We start from the raw sequence: 15357 nt of genomic DNA, 5'->3' as shown, positions 1-15357 counted from the left end.
AACCGCTCATTCGACACAAAGTCAAACCAGCGGTACCCAAGGATTCTTCAAAGAGACACAGTACCAATGGAGTCCATTCTTCGTCTCAGGTCACTGGATAGCATCCATGTCTCACAGTCATATAACAAGACAGGAAGCACCAGGACTCTAAAGACTTGGACCTTCGTCCTGTTGCCTTCGTGCCACACACTCCTTTCCATCGACCTCATGACCCCCCCATGCTCTCCCAGGCCGTCTACTTTAGGGACTTTCAAAACTTAATGATTTTATTTTAGAAGAATTAAGTGAATGGAAAGGGCAAGCTTTGTTGAACTTAATGGTCTGTTCTCGTCTACATTGTTGTAATGTTCTAATCTCAGGGTTACCTTCCTGGCTCATCAAAGGTAAGCACTACCACTCCGAGACACAAGGGGGTACTGTTACTGATAGTATTGTTTTTTTTACACCAACAGTTCAGATGAACTGCCCGGTGAGGGCAACTCGCTTTGCCGCTTGCGCTCCAGCAACTATAAAGCCAAGATGCTCCCAGAAGCGGTCATCTCATTTCGGGAAGAGCAGACTGCCAAAAAGATCTTCAACCTGACCCTGTGACAGAGTTTTCCTTGAACCAATTAGATGATACAGCCTCCTTTTGGTTTGTGTCCTGTTGTGCCACCGTGTATCTGTTTATTTTGGTGGGCTGTTCATTTATTAAAAGGGGCAACCCGATTAATGCCCCAACATTTCTTTGGTGGATATGTGTGTTCTCTTGGTCAACAACAATGTATATTTAGATGTGCATCCTACTTTTAAGGCACATGACTCGCACACTACTCTCTCAATTTCAGTTGTTGCCATCAGGCCACAGGTTCAAGGTACCAAGGATAAAAATCAACCAGTTCAAATTTTCCTTCATCCAAACTGCCATTAACCTTCTAAATACGTTTAAATTCACAGAATCAAATCATGGGATAAACAGTTATCATTTGCATTAATCACTAGTCAAATCGAAAGGTTTGTTTAAATTGTATGTGAAATACAGGTGTTTGATCTAATATACCATATTTGCTCACTTCATATTATATTTATTTGTACTAAGTTTATGCTTGATACGTGTGTTCTTTATTAATGAGTTTTTAATGTTATGTTGTAGTAAAACTTTCTGACAAACCAAAGGTTCCTCTTGGGACAATATAATTGAATTCAGAGTTGTAGTCTCCTTGCACATTTTCACTCTTGTTACGAATGTCCTCCCATTCTGTATTAGAAATCCTATAGATCAGCACAGAATGGTCCAGACAGTATTTTAAAAATGCACTCAAGGAAAGAAAACAAAAAAATGCTCATGAATGCAAGAGGGCAAACATGAAGCGGGCCAAAGATTTGGCTCCAGTAAGTATGTGCCTGCTGTATGCCAGGAGGCAACTCAATATGGCAACAAGCAAGGCTAAAAATAAGCACTTGTTGGCAGATAAATAATTCCTGTTGCCAGATAAAATATGTTGGAGGTATCCCAGAAAGTGTTGATGAATGTGGGATACAATGAGATCTCTGTGACTGATAGTCTAGGATGGTTTGATTCTCTCGCTATTCACTTCTGGTTTGGGCACTTTATCCTTAGCCAGGTTGAATTCATACACTTCATACAGTTAGGTCCATAAATATTTGGACAGAGACAACTTTTTTCTAATTTTGGTTCTGTACATCACCACAATGAATTTTAAATGAAACAACTCAGATGCAGTTGAAGTGCAGACTTTCAGCTTTAATTCAGTGGGGTGAACAAAAGATTGCATAAAATGTGAGGCAACTAAAGCATTTTTTGAACACAATCCCTTCATTTCAGGGGCTCAAAAGTAATTGGACAATTGACTCAAAGGCTATTTCATGGGCAGGTGTGTTCAAGTCCGTCGTTATGTCTTATCAATTAAGCAGGTAAAAGGCCTGGAGTTGATCTGAGGTCTGGTGCTTGCATGCGGAAGATTTTGCTGTGAACAGACAACATGCAGTCAAAGGAGCTCTCCATGCAGTTGAAAGAAGCCATCCTTAAGCTGTGAAAACAGAAAAACCCATCCAAGAAATTCCTACAATATTATGAGTGGCAAAATCTACAGTTTGGTACATCCTGAGAAAGAAAGCAAGCACTGGTGAACTCAGCAACGCAAAAAGACCTGGATGTCCACGGAAGACAACAGTGGTGGATGATCGCAGAATCATTTCCATGGTGAAGAGAAACCCCTTCACAACAGCCAACCAAGTGAACAACATTCTCGAGGGGTCGGCGTATCGATATCCAAGTCTACCATAAAGAGAAGACTGCATGAAAGTAAATACAGAGGGTGCACTGCAAGGTGCAAGCCACTCATAAGCCTCAAGAATAGAAAGGCTAGATTGGACTTTGCTAAAGAACATCTAAAAAGCCAGCACAGTTCTGGAAAAACATTCTTTGAACAGATGAAACCAAGATCAACCTCCACCAGAATGATGGCGAGAAAAAAGTATGGAGAAGGCGTGGAACAGCTCATTATCCAAAGCATAGCACATCATCTGTAAAACACGGTGGAGTCAGGCAGTGTGATGGCTTGGCGTGCATGGCTGCCAGTGGCACTGGGACACTAGTGTTTATTGATGATGTGACACAGGACAGAAGCAGCCGAATGAATTCTGAGGTGTTCAGAGACATACTGTCTGCTCAAATCCAGCTAAATGCAGTCAAATTGATTGGGCAGCGTTTCATGATACAGATGGACAATGACCCAAAACATACAGCCAAAGCAACCCAGGAGTTTATTAAAGCAAAGAAGTGGAAAATTCTTGAATGGCCAAGTCAGTCACCTGATCTTAACACAATTGAGCATGCATTTCACTTGTTGAAGACTAAACTTTGGACAGAAAGGCCCACAAACAAACAGCAACTGAAAGCTGCTGCAGTAAAGGCCTGGCAGAGCATTAAAAAGGAGGAAACCCAGCATCTGGTGATGTCCAAGAGTTCAAGACTTCAGGCTGTCATTGCCAGCAAAGGGTTTTCAACCAAGTATTAGAAATGAACATTTTATTTCCAGTTATTTAATTTGTCCAATTACTTTTGAGCCCCTGAAATAAAGGGATTGTGTTAAGAAATTGCTTTAGTTGCCTCACATTTTATGTAATCTTTTGTTCAACCCACTGAATTAAAGCTGAAAGTCTGCACTTCAACTGCATCTGAGTTGTTTCATTTAAAATTCATTGTGGTAATGTACAGAACCAAAATGAGAAAAAAGTTGTCTCTGTCCAAATATTTATGGACCTAACTGTAGCCTCAGCCGTCCTATTCAGGGCTGTAGGGGATCAGAGTGATTGTCTTCAATAAACTGAGTGAACAGTCTAAGTAAGCTGATAACATCAGCCTTGCTTCACTGCTTATACTCTCCTTTACATTACCTCGGTGTGGATGCGGTTGACATTTGATGACTTTAGATTTTCTGAAGGTGTATCTTTAAATTATTCACTTATCTTTTAATTTATTTCACACTTTATGTGCAATGCCAATTGCCAATATATCAGTTCAATTTATTGATACTGGTCATCCCTTAAGTGAGTATCATCCTTTGCTATATGAAATTGTACTAGAAACCCAAGGAACTTCTTTGTCTTATGGGCAAATAATATATCAGTGATTTTATGCTGCAGTTTCTTTACTTTTTTAAAAGTGAGTTTCAATGCTACAAAGTTTCACAGATAAAGAAATCAGTCTTGCTGTAGCACTTGTCTGTTGGCTTGATTTTGTTATCTACTGCTTCTTGTGCAGGACATCCTACTCTGTGAAAATATGAAGATCAGAGTATTTTATTTATATACAGTGGATTTAGAAAGTATTCTGAGCTCTTTACTTTTTTCACATGCTGTAATGTTTGCAGCCTTATGCTAAATCATTTACATTCATTTTCCTCACATCAAAAAAACACTCAGCACCTGCGAATGATAAACAAAAAACAGGATTTTAAATTTTTGTGCAAATTTATTTTAAAAAAATGTATCACATTTACTGATGTATTCTAACCCTTTACTATGACACTTGAAATTTGGCTCAGTTGCATCCCATTCTATTGATCATCAGTGAGATCTGTCTGCACCTTGTTTGGTGTTTTCCTGCGGTAAATTCAATAAATGATTAGGAAAGGCACACACTTTTCCATAGCAGTCCCTTAGTTGACAATGTTGTCAAAGCAAAAACCAAGCAGATCTTTGAGACAGGCTTGTTTTGAGTCACTGATCTGGGGAAGGGTAGAAAAATATTCCTGCATCTTTCAAAGTTCCTGTAAGCACAATGGCCTCCATAATTCTTAAATGGAAAAAGTTTTGAATATCCAGAACGTTAATCCTAGAACTGGCCACACTTGGACAATCGTAGGATAAAATAATAAGAGAGGTGACCAAGAACCTGAAGGTCACTCTGGCTGAGTTCCAGACAACCTGTGTGCAGACAGAAGAAACCTCCAGAAGGATAACAATCACTGCAACACACCACACCACTGATCTGAGCTTTATGACAGAGTGGCCTATTCTCAGTAAAAGATGCACAGAAGCCCACTTGGAGTTTGGAAAAAGGCACCTAAAGAACTCTCAGTCTGTGAGAAATTAGATTTTCTGGTCTGATAAATCCAAGATTAATGTCGTATCTGGAAGTGTCATGACTGTACTTGTGCAGTACCATTGCAACAGGACGCATGGTAGTGGCAACATCATGCTGTGGGGTTATTTTTCAGTGTAAATGACTGGGAGTCTAGATAGTGTTGAGGGAATGCTAAAAGGAACAGAGCACGGAGATATCCTTAATGAAAACCTGTTCTAGACTGCTCTGGACGTCAGACGGAGATGAAGGTTCACCTTAGCACAACATAGGAGTGGCTTAGAGAGAAAAATCTGGGAATGTCCTTGATTTGCCCAGCCAGTGCCTGGAATTGAACCTAATCGAACATCTCTGGAGAGACCTGAAAATAGCTGTCCACCGATGCTCTGCATCCAACCTGACAGAGCTTGGTTGGATCTGCAGAAAAGAATGGCAGAAAATCCCCAAACCCATTTAAGTCAAGCTTGTCATGTCAAAACCAAGAAGACTCCAAACTGCAATCACTGCCAAAAGGGTTTCAATGAACTACTGAGTGATGTGAATAGTTGTGTCAATGTGATACATATATATATATATTTTTAATACATTTGCAGAAATTCAGAAATCTTGTTTTTACTTTGTCATTCTGGGGTATTGAGTGTTGCTTTAGGACAGGAAAAATTAATTTAAATGATTTTAGCTTACAGCTAAAACTGAATACTTTCTGAATCCATTTTAGTTTCTTAATTAAATTGCTGATGCCCACTCTGCCAAAGTCTCACATGAGCACCTGGTTTGATTTAAACTCTAGTGAAGGAGATTTTAGGGCTTTAGATAGCAAATAAACAAAAAATCTAAATGGACTGACCTTAGCAGAGAATAAGCTGGAATGAACATGGTGTGTAGTTGGCCAGTGCAGGAGCTAAGCAATCTAATCGAGGGGGTACAACACAGAGGCTTTAGTCTGTTGCCAATCAAAAGTTGGTGTTTCATTGTACAGTACATCTTGCTGTTGTTATTCTGAAGATCTTTTGAGCTGAAGCACCAAGGCCACAGCAGTAGGTAACACATTTTCACTGCTCAAATGACTTCTTTACTCAGTGGTTTAGTTCTGGGCATGAATGTATAACCTCCAAAATGAATATTATGTGTCTATGAAACCCTTCAATGTGCCAGGAGACAGCCATCATTTAGAAAGGTACTTGCATATTCTCCTGCTCCAGGCATACTATCATCACTAAGCTTTTATAAATATCACAATACATGGCGTGCATAAAAAAAATGTGATTTGTGTCTCTATTATACTTTATTATACATTTCTGAATGACCACCTTGAACTGTGAAATTTATATATGCCCTTAAGTAAACACAAGGGAAGCCTTTGTTCTACTTACTCTGCTGTATGTGTAACAGCAACACACAGACATTTATGAGTGAAGCAGAGCAAATTTGGATAAGTCACAATGAGCAGCAGAGGCTTCATTTAAATGAAAACACAGTGGTCTCCATAATGAACCTCTCTGGTCTGATTCCTACCTTTCTATCCAATTCCAATCATATGAAATATCTCAGTTGACAGCCATTAATCTGAGCACCCAAGCTTAAAAGAACCATTTTACTGGAGAATTGAATGCTCTTCTGGTACCTTGTTACATGTACTCCTGCTCTACTTTGGGCAGTTATTTTTCCCCGCAGGTTAGTTTGCTAGTCATTGTAGCCATTTTGGTGTTTTTCTTTGATGTTAACATACTGTACTTGTGTCGTTTCAAGTATTCACCTGATTACAGTGCCAATTTGTACAAATGTAGGCCAGCTTGTAGGAGTCACATGATTAACTGTATTTTTCTGTCTTTTATCCTAGGTTCCTATTTGATGGTAAATGCCTCTCAGCATGACCCAGGCCAGCGCACCCACCTACTTCTTCAGACACTGAGTGAAAATGACACGCACTGTGTCCAGTTCAGCTATTTCCTTTATAGCCGAGATGGGCACAGTCCCGGCTCCTTGATGGTCTATGTCAGAGTCAACAATGGCCCCTTAGGCAGTCCAGTGTGGAATGTCTCAGGTTCACATGGCCGTCAGTGGCACCAAGTGGAGTTGGCAGTCAGCACTTTCTGGCCCAGTGAATATCAGGTGAGCAGTAGAGCCGTCTGAAATTACAACAGAAAAATAATTGGGATTATTAAAGCAGAATAACCAGGTCAAAGATAATAATGCTTTTTCAAGAATAATCTATCAGGTTTACTTTAATGTGGTAACATAAAAAAGGACAAGTGCTCAGTACACATGCCAAATACTTTGCTACTTTATAGTGTTAAATCCTTTGGTTTTATACAAGATTTTAAAGAGTAATATAATATTGATTGCAAAAAATACAAAATATTATTTTTTGTGGACAGTCTGCATTTCTACATGGAGGAACACACTTTAAATTTCAGTCAGAAGACCGTTAGTTTTGTGATGGCTACTGATGCGAGAACTTTGGCTCACATGTTTGAGCTTCAGAGGTTATAGTTTCAGGATCGCTTGAAATTAGGAGTCCTCATGGGTCAGTGATCTAAGTAATTTTTTTTTTCTTAGAGGTATGTGAGTTTTCTGGAAGTTGTACATTTCTGAGATTTATGGTAGACTTTTTGTGATAGATTTTACATTGCTTCTGGAAAGCTCAGTTTGAATCCCTTAATTCCATACTTTTAAACTCCTGAATTCTGTAATCTTCAGCTAATCATTCATTTTCTCAACTTATGTTTTCTGGGCACACTCATGCACACACTTCTAATCATATTGCCTCAAATAGGGCCAATATAGAGACACCAGTACACCTAAACCTGCATGTCTTTGAGATGTCGGAGGAACCAGAGTACCCATTTAAAGCAACATATAAACACAGGGAGAATTCTCAGATATCACAGAGACCAAACATAAACTCCAACACTGGCCCTCGGTTTATCATTCCACACCTATTATTCAACACCCCTCTAAGGGTCTAATATTTCTTACAGGCAGTTTTATGGCCTTGTAAACTTTCACAGCTACAGTATATCATATTACTTAACATATCCTCCTCACACTAATTGTAATGCTGCCATATCACCTGCAGTTCAGAACAGGTAATCCACTTGCAGTTAACCATTTTGGTCCAAGCCAGTACTTGCATGGGAGTCTAAACAGGAAAGCTTGGGATTCTGCTGAAGATGGTGTTAGTGAGGCCATCTGGGGTGCTTCCCCTATGGTCTATGTGTGGATCCCATTGCCACAGTGACACTGTGCTATAAAAATCGGCAACCATCCTTCAGATGAGACATACAACTGTGGTCATAAAAGACCGTGGGCATCTTTCAAAAAGAGTAGTGTGTTTCCCGATGTCCTGGCTAAATTGCCAATCTCAGACTTGTCCATGATAGCCCCCTAATATGCCCATGTCTTTCTCTCAGTCCTTTACACCTAATAGTTAATGTGTGGTGAGCGTAATGGTGTAAGAATGGCTGTTGTTTCATCCAAGTGGATGTTGTACATTGGTGGTGTTTGAAGTGGTTCCCCACAGTCTATGTAAAGCACTTTGAGTAGCTCGAACAGCGCTATATAAATGTAATTAATTATTTTTATTAAGAAGAGCTAGTATGGATATTTAATGCCAATTGCCTACATTGCTGCTGAATAAACATTAAATAAGTAAGTGTCACAGAAATTGCTCTTAATAAGCTGTGCGATCTCAGCAGCACCAGTCCCCTTCTGGAAATGTAGCAGTTCTGTGACATTTGACTAGTAGTGCAGGGTCACAGACTTCTTAATTATGCCAATAGCTTTAATTTAATTATTGTTCATTTGGCTGTTTTGTAGAACACTTTAGTGCTGTAGGGATTTGCTTTGCTTAAACATGCTGTGATCATTAGTATCACATCGTAGACCAAATACATTTTTTTAATCCTGTAGCTTGTTTCAAAGCCTTCTCTCTGGTCATATTCTTTGTAGAAGAGGTCTGGTTAATATGGTAATCTTTTAGTGAGATTGGTCTCTATTGTTTCCTAATTATGCAAGTGTTTGCACTTTTTTAGATGTGGCTTGTTGTATTTCATAAAGCTGTGTTAAACAATCAAAGCTGTATTAAGAATTTCAGTAAGCAGGAAATTTACTGTGCTGTAGGTGAAGACAAGATTTTGTTCTACCTGATGCAACAGCAAAAAGAGGTTGGCAGAACCTTTCATGATAAACCTCTATGCTGTGTACAGTAGTCTAGGTAAAACTGATGAAAACCAGTTTCATAACATGGAGGTAAAAGCTACATAAAATAAGAAACATACTCCTTATGAGTGAAGGAGGCACAATGGCTCCAGTATCTTAGGTTTGAATGCTGCTCTTGGTCATTGTCTGTGTGGACCAAGTTTACCCTGACATCCCCAAAGACATGCAGGTTAGGATTATAAGTCAGTCAGTCAGTCATTTTCCTATATGCAACTCTAAATTGGCTTAATTTAAGTGAATGGGACTCCGTACTCTGTGATGGGCTGGCACTTTGTCAGGGGTTTTTTCTCATTTTGCATCCACTGCTGCTTGCATTAAAGGAATACTTCACCAAAATATATCTTTTTTAAATTTTACTTACCCTATGTAGTTTGTAGCTGAGAAAAAAATGTAAAAAATGATTCTCACACATTGCTGATCAAGGCCATGGAAAAAAGAAATGGGTTTAGAGGGGTGTGTGTGTGTGTGTATGTGTATATCTGTACTAATTAAAGGCAAAGCCCTCACTGACTGACTGACTGACTTGCTCACTCACTCACTCACTCACTCATCACTAATTCTCCAACTTCCCGTGTGAGTAGAAGACTGAAATTTGGCAGGCTCATTCTTTACAGCTTACTTACAAAAGTTGGGCAGGTTTCATATTGAAATTCTACGCGTAATGGTCATAACTGGAACCTACTTTCATCCATATACTGTAATAGCCTGCAGCTCGGTCGCCGTGTGAGGCGGAGTTGCGTCTCGCATCATCACGCCTCCCATGTAGTTGAGTACCTACCCCATATAAGGTAAATATTCGTGGGTGAAGGACTGTGCTTAGCATATTCATAAGTGCAGCTACTGCGGAAACCCTCTCTCAGCGAAAGTGCGAGAGAAACTTTTAAGTGCCGGGTCTGAGCTAAAGCCGTGGACAAGATCACACAAAATATTCGCGAGATACAAGTTTAATGAGAAGACGCAGGGTATAAAGCCTCGATGCTAAAGACCTGGCGAAGTCATGCCTTTTCTGCTGGGCTAAAAAAATATCTGAATCACAAACTGATGTTAATTATATTTTGTCCATGAATACTTATTAAATAATTCCAAATAGTCTGTACGCTTCCTATCATAGCTTTTTCGATGGTTGTGCTGCTTCCAGACATGTATTTTAGTATTAAAGCATTTAACCAATCACATTTCAGCCATCATTTGTTGCCAGGCAGAGAGGCCTTCACAATCTGTTGTGCAGGCACTCTAACACAGAATAAATGTCGATTAACCTGTTGCTTCAACCAATCAGATTTTGAGTTGGTGCCAGTAGGGCCCTCTAGCAGGCGTACGGCAACATCACCGTATTCAGACCCATTGATTGGATAGAAGCCGATATGAGGAACTCTGAGGCCACTGAATGCACTGCAAATGCTCCGAGCACAAGATCCTCGCGCGCACTACGGCCATCTCCATGGCAGGATTCTGAACAATATTATTTGCCAGACACAGACCAGATTTCAAGACCACGAAAACCTGAATTTTGTCATGTTCCTCGACCACCAGAAGTTTCGGGAATACAAGAAAAATTTCCCACATGCAGCCTTCTCCAGTTTAATACAAGAGCCACGCAGTTTTTGATCTGTCTCGGCTAAAAACAGAACTGACTGTAATATATGCTATGAATGATTTTGCAGGAGAATCTCCCACTGATCTCCTTGACTTCATCAGAAAAATCTGAATGAGAGTATGGGGCAGCTGTTCATATTGGTATATTTGGCGGTGACCATTCACATGTACACTGCTTCTGTTGAGCGGACATTTTCAGCCCTAAAGCGAATTAAAACTTATGCCAGAAATACGACAGGGCAGGTTTGACTTTCAGCATTAGCTTCGATGGCGATAGAAAGGGACTTTTTGATGGAACTGAAGTGCACGGATAATCCGTATGACAGAGTAATTGAACTGTTTTTGAGGAAAGAGAGGAGGATGGATTTTGTTTACAAATAATCCGAATTTTTGGTGAGTAAAATGTTGCGATTTTCCTAAATAATATTGCAAGTTTATGAGTTATTATTGATGTTTTTTATGTGTGTGCGGCTGTAGCTGCAGTAGAAAGGAACTTGTTCACCCCTGGTTTGTCTGTTCAATAAAGGCATTTATTGTGGCTACAGGAGTTATCTATCTGCGATGCAGCGGCTCTTTATACTGTATTTCTGCATATTAAGATTGTTTTTATAACCATAAATTAGTTTTTGAGGGACGGGTTGATTCAGACGGAGCACTACTGAAGGCCTAGGTTTGAGATGCATGGTCCGCCACTGGACCAGATGATACGTAAATTTGATGAACATTACAACCCGAAAATAAACGAAACTGTAGAGACGTTCAGATTATACTTCTCCTAGTGCATCTCTCTAAATCCTCCGTGCGGGAACATTATCATAAGGCTTAACAATCTTATTGCTACACCTTCTACGTGCACCGTACTTATTACGAAGTCTTCCTTGCTTTACGCTGGCTGCTTCTTTCCATTCACCTTCCTAGCTCTTTATTTAAACAGTTTTCCTTCTCACTTTTCCACTCCTTTGCTGTCTTCTCCCATTTCGTTCAACAGTCTTTTTACAGTCAGCTCCCCTTACATCACACCATGGTACATTTAGCAGAAGTTAATACCGGGAATGCCTGTTAAACATCTTACATTCACGAGTAGCGATTTGCGTAGTGAACACTTCGATGAATGAAACCGGTTATCTTTACAACGGTTGACAAACACGGAATGTAACTTCATAACAACATGTCCTCCAAATATGAACCTGATTGAAAGAAATAATGATAATCAAATCCTTGATGTCAGCAACACTCACAACAGTGACAAAACAATTACATTGACAGTCAGGTTATGTTATTTTTAAAATGTTTCCTTTTCTTTTTCATAACTTTGTGGTGTTATGGGTCCACAGCTCGCTGAGCAAAGGCCGTTTTGTTTTTTAAATAAATAATCACCGCTCTCACGGCGGCTTAGTGAGGGGGCGTAGTGGCCATAACAAGCCGCGGGCGATCTGCGGTGTGGGCGTTTCTCACCATGTGCACAGGTGAGGAACTGCTCACATCTGTGACTGTTCCCGTTGCTAATGTACTGCAGCTGCTATGGCCCCTCGCAATATAAAAAGTCGGTCGAGTCGGTTGGGGGGAAAAAAAAAGATCGATGAAAAAGAAAAGAGAAAGAAAGGACAGAGGTTACAGGGAGCGAGGAAGCAAGGTGGTGCAAGAGAGAGACAGAGACACCCGGAGTGTGTGGGCGAGCGAACGAGCGCTCGTGGGCAGCTGCGAGGAAGCTGGGTGTTAGGCCGACACCCAGGAGTTGGAGTTGTAGTCACTCCCGCTGAGCGATCAGGTAGCGTGAGTGACCAGGGAAAGGCGACTGGCCGCAGAAGACCGGAAAGGCAGCGGGAGTCGCGAGGCTTGGTGTTGCAGTCCTTGGTGTGGGCGTCCTGGTGATTAAGGAGTTTAAGTCTCAGGCCTGGGATGAGCGCCAGACCGAAGCCAGGATCGGGAGGTCTCCTGACCTGTGTGTGAGTTGAAAAGGGCAGCTGCAGAGAGCGTCTCGCCTGCTGCAAAGCCTAGTCGGGAGAAGCAGGTGAGACGCTAACGCTAGTTTGAAAGAGCACCGGACTTGTCATTGGTTTTAGAAGACTGCTTCCAGCATCATTTAAACCCCAGTGATTTTTAAAGGATTGTTTTTTTCTATTGTTTTTACCTCTGCGTGTTTTACTGGATTATTTATTTAATGAACTTGGAATCACTGCACTGTATTGGACACTTTGTTTTTTGATTGTTTTTTTAATAAAAGCACTTTTTTATACCATCCCCTTGCTCAATTGTTATTGCCTCAACTGTCTAGCTCATCGGTGACATTACCAACAGCAAATGGGAGCATGGTGTCGAACCCACATCGTCACAAACTTCTTTAACACACTACTTCTCCGCTGAGAAGCGCGGGTATTTTGCTATTATATATATATATATAAAGAAAGATAGGGGGTGCAGTTGTCCCCTTGAACCATCTGATCAGACGCCAGACACCAGGTAAAAGTCCAATAATTGACTTTATTTGAAATATACAGTGCACAAAGCACCCTCCTCTCCACAATACTCATAAACAATACTACAATACTCAATAAACAATAAATCCTCCACTCTCAGACGAGTTGCCACCCTGCCACCCAGCTCAGCTCACTCGTCCGGGTTCTCCCACAGTCGTTTATATTCCCTGACCCGGAAGTGTTTCCGTACGCTCAGTCCATGTGACTTCCTATCACTTCCGGGCCAGATCAAAAGTCTTCTTTTTATCCCGGTAGTATGTCATTCCTCCTGTCGCCGTGACAAGACATACTTCCGGGTTATAGGGCACGTAAGAGTCTCTGGGCCTCCCTGCAGCTTCCCCTGTTGGCCCTCAAGGTATCCAGCAGGGCTGTAAAGGAAAACTCCATTGTCCATGATTCCCTGCAGACATTCGGGGCAAATCCATGCTGCAGGGAGGGCTCCACCTGACAGCCTGGGAGTATTGGCCGGGATGACTTGCCGGCTATAGTCCACAATATATATATATATATATATATATAGATATATATATAGATATATATATATAGATATAGAGAGAAAGAGTGTATTTTGGTTGCATTGTCCCGATTAAAACAAGCATAAAAGTTGTTTAGCTCGTCAGGAAGGGAAATATTACTTTTTGTTCAATCAATCAATCAATCAACATTTATTTATATAGCACATATTCATACAAAAAAATGTAGCTCAAAGTGCTTTACAAAATGAATAGAGAAATAGAAGACACAATAAAAAATAAACATAAGTCAACATTAATTAACATAGAATAAGTAAGGTCCGATGGCCAGGGTGGACAGAAAAAACAAAAAAAAAATGCTGGAGAAAAAAATAAAATCTGTAGGGATTCCAGACCAAGAGACCGCCCAGTCCCTTCTGGGCAAAGAAGTTGTTGAAGTTGTATTTACCATCCTGTATTCTGTGATGGTCTCTAGTAAAGTGTGTCACATGATCCAAATGTCTGTTATCCGTTTATATTCTCAAAACAGTAAAAATGCTTGTATTTTTTATTTATTTTTTTTTTGCTCAGATATTCTTAATGCTTAGTTCTGGAGCCTACAAGTTAATAAGACTGTGTTTTTCAATTGAAGATCCACCTATCCTCCTCATTCATTGGTCAAGATTCCAGTTGTGTTTTATAAAATCTTGATTGACTTTTTCTATTTAGCTGTTTGATTTAAGATAACTTTGGGTGAAACAGCTTGAGCATACTTGGCCCCAATCTCTTCAAAAGTGAGACATGAATGGCTGACCTCTCTGAGAAGTAATCTCAAAAGAAAAACTATGTAAATGAAAGGTATGCTGGTTAAAAGTATTTAGTAAATAAGAGGCTGAAGGGAATTAATGTAGAGGAACAAAATGTACAGCATTGAATAAATAATTACCGTAAACAAAATAACAGCACATTGAATAGAAGCATGTATCTCTGTGAGGGAATCCATTGAGAATCCGACCGAGAGCCTATTAGACTCTGGAAGAGGTTGTAAAAGATCAGAAAGTAAAGTCTTGGGAATCTTTAGTCTATTGCGGCTTTCACAGGTATTAACGTATTCAGCAAAGTCTTTGTTTAATGTTTGTTTTATCCCTGGGTGGCCAGAAGTGATAGAGTCATTACTTGACTGTAGAACAAAATAATCAAATACCTGAAGGTTCATATTGTAACAAAGGCTTGATGGGCATTGATTCAGAGAAATTAGGTACACATAATAGACTTTTATTAAAGGAAACTGAGACCGCAACCCTCCATTCTCAGTGAGTCTAATTTTTGTTTCCTTACTTTTAAAGAAATTAAATCAGAATGAATATAGAATTTTAAATTTTATTCACTTATTAATATTTTTTGATACCCAAAATGAGTTTGCATGTGCTTATCACAATATAAGACAAGCTGTAAGGTGTTTTTTCATTTTTTTTTATATATGCATTACTGGTGAACCTATAAAATATACTCTTTTGCTACCTTCTGAGAAAAATACTGTATATAAGTAAATTGAACTGAAATGAGAGAAAAATATAGTTTCGGGTTAAATAGTAGGAGTTACTTAACATCTGTTAAATAACAGTCATCTCAAAAATACAAGATAAGATACTACTTTTAACTTTTTAGAAGCTTATCTATGAGACATAATAACCTTGAAATCGAGTATCACTTTAGCCAGTCTCTCCATTTTTCCACAGCATGTGTGAGAGGTAACAATTTGCGATTACCAGCATCATATGTGTTATCAGCAGAAGGGGGCTTTCCAGAATAAAAAGCATATAGGAATCACTTCTGAGTGACCATTGAGCTACAATTACTCAGCTCCAACATCTTGACGCATTTCTCTAATTTTGAAGTATTCACATTGGAGTAACAGGAAAATAATCATTAAGAGTTATATGCTTCTAAAAGTTTAAACAAAGTGATAGAAAAAGAGCAATTATTATGATGATGTTGGAAATTAAACTTTTATAATGATTCC

General features: G+C 39.6%; 1 protein-coding gene across 4 annotated transcripts in view; it reads left to right on the top strand.

The window, feature by feature from the left end:
• Positions 1 to 15357, top strand: part of LOC120517926 (receptor-type tyrosine-protein phosphatase U-like) — a 1019277-nt gene that overhangs the window by 523652 nt on the left and 480268 nt on the right. For all 4 annotated transcript variants that reach the window (XM_039740445.1, XM_039740444.1, XM_039740443.1 and 1 more), the window contains exon 3: positions 6429 to 6700. In XM_039740445.1, the coding sequence (XP_039596379.1) occupies positions 6429 to 6700 (272 nt within the window). The remainder of the gene's footprint in view (positions 1 to 6428; positions 6701 to 15357) is intronic.

This window comes from Polypterus senegalus, chromosome 17 (assembly GCF_016835505.1).
Source record: "Polypterus senegalus isolate Bchr_013 chromosome 17, ASM1683550v1, whole genome shotgun sequence".
Classification (NCBI taxonomy): Eukaryota; Metazoa; Chordata; class Cladistia; order Polypteriformes; family Polypteridae; genus Polypterus; species Polypterus senegalus.
Note: the sequence above shows the minus strand (reverse complement) of the source record. Positions and strands in the feature narration are given on the sequence as shown.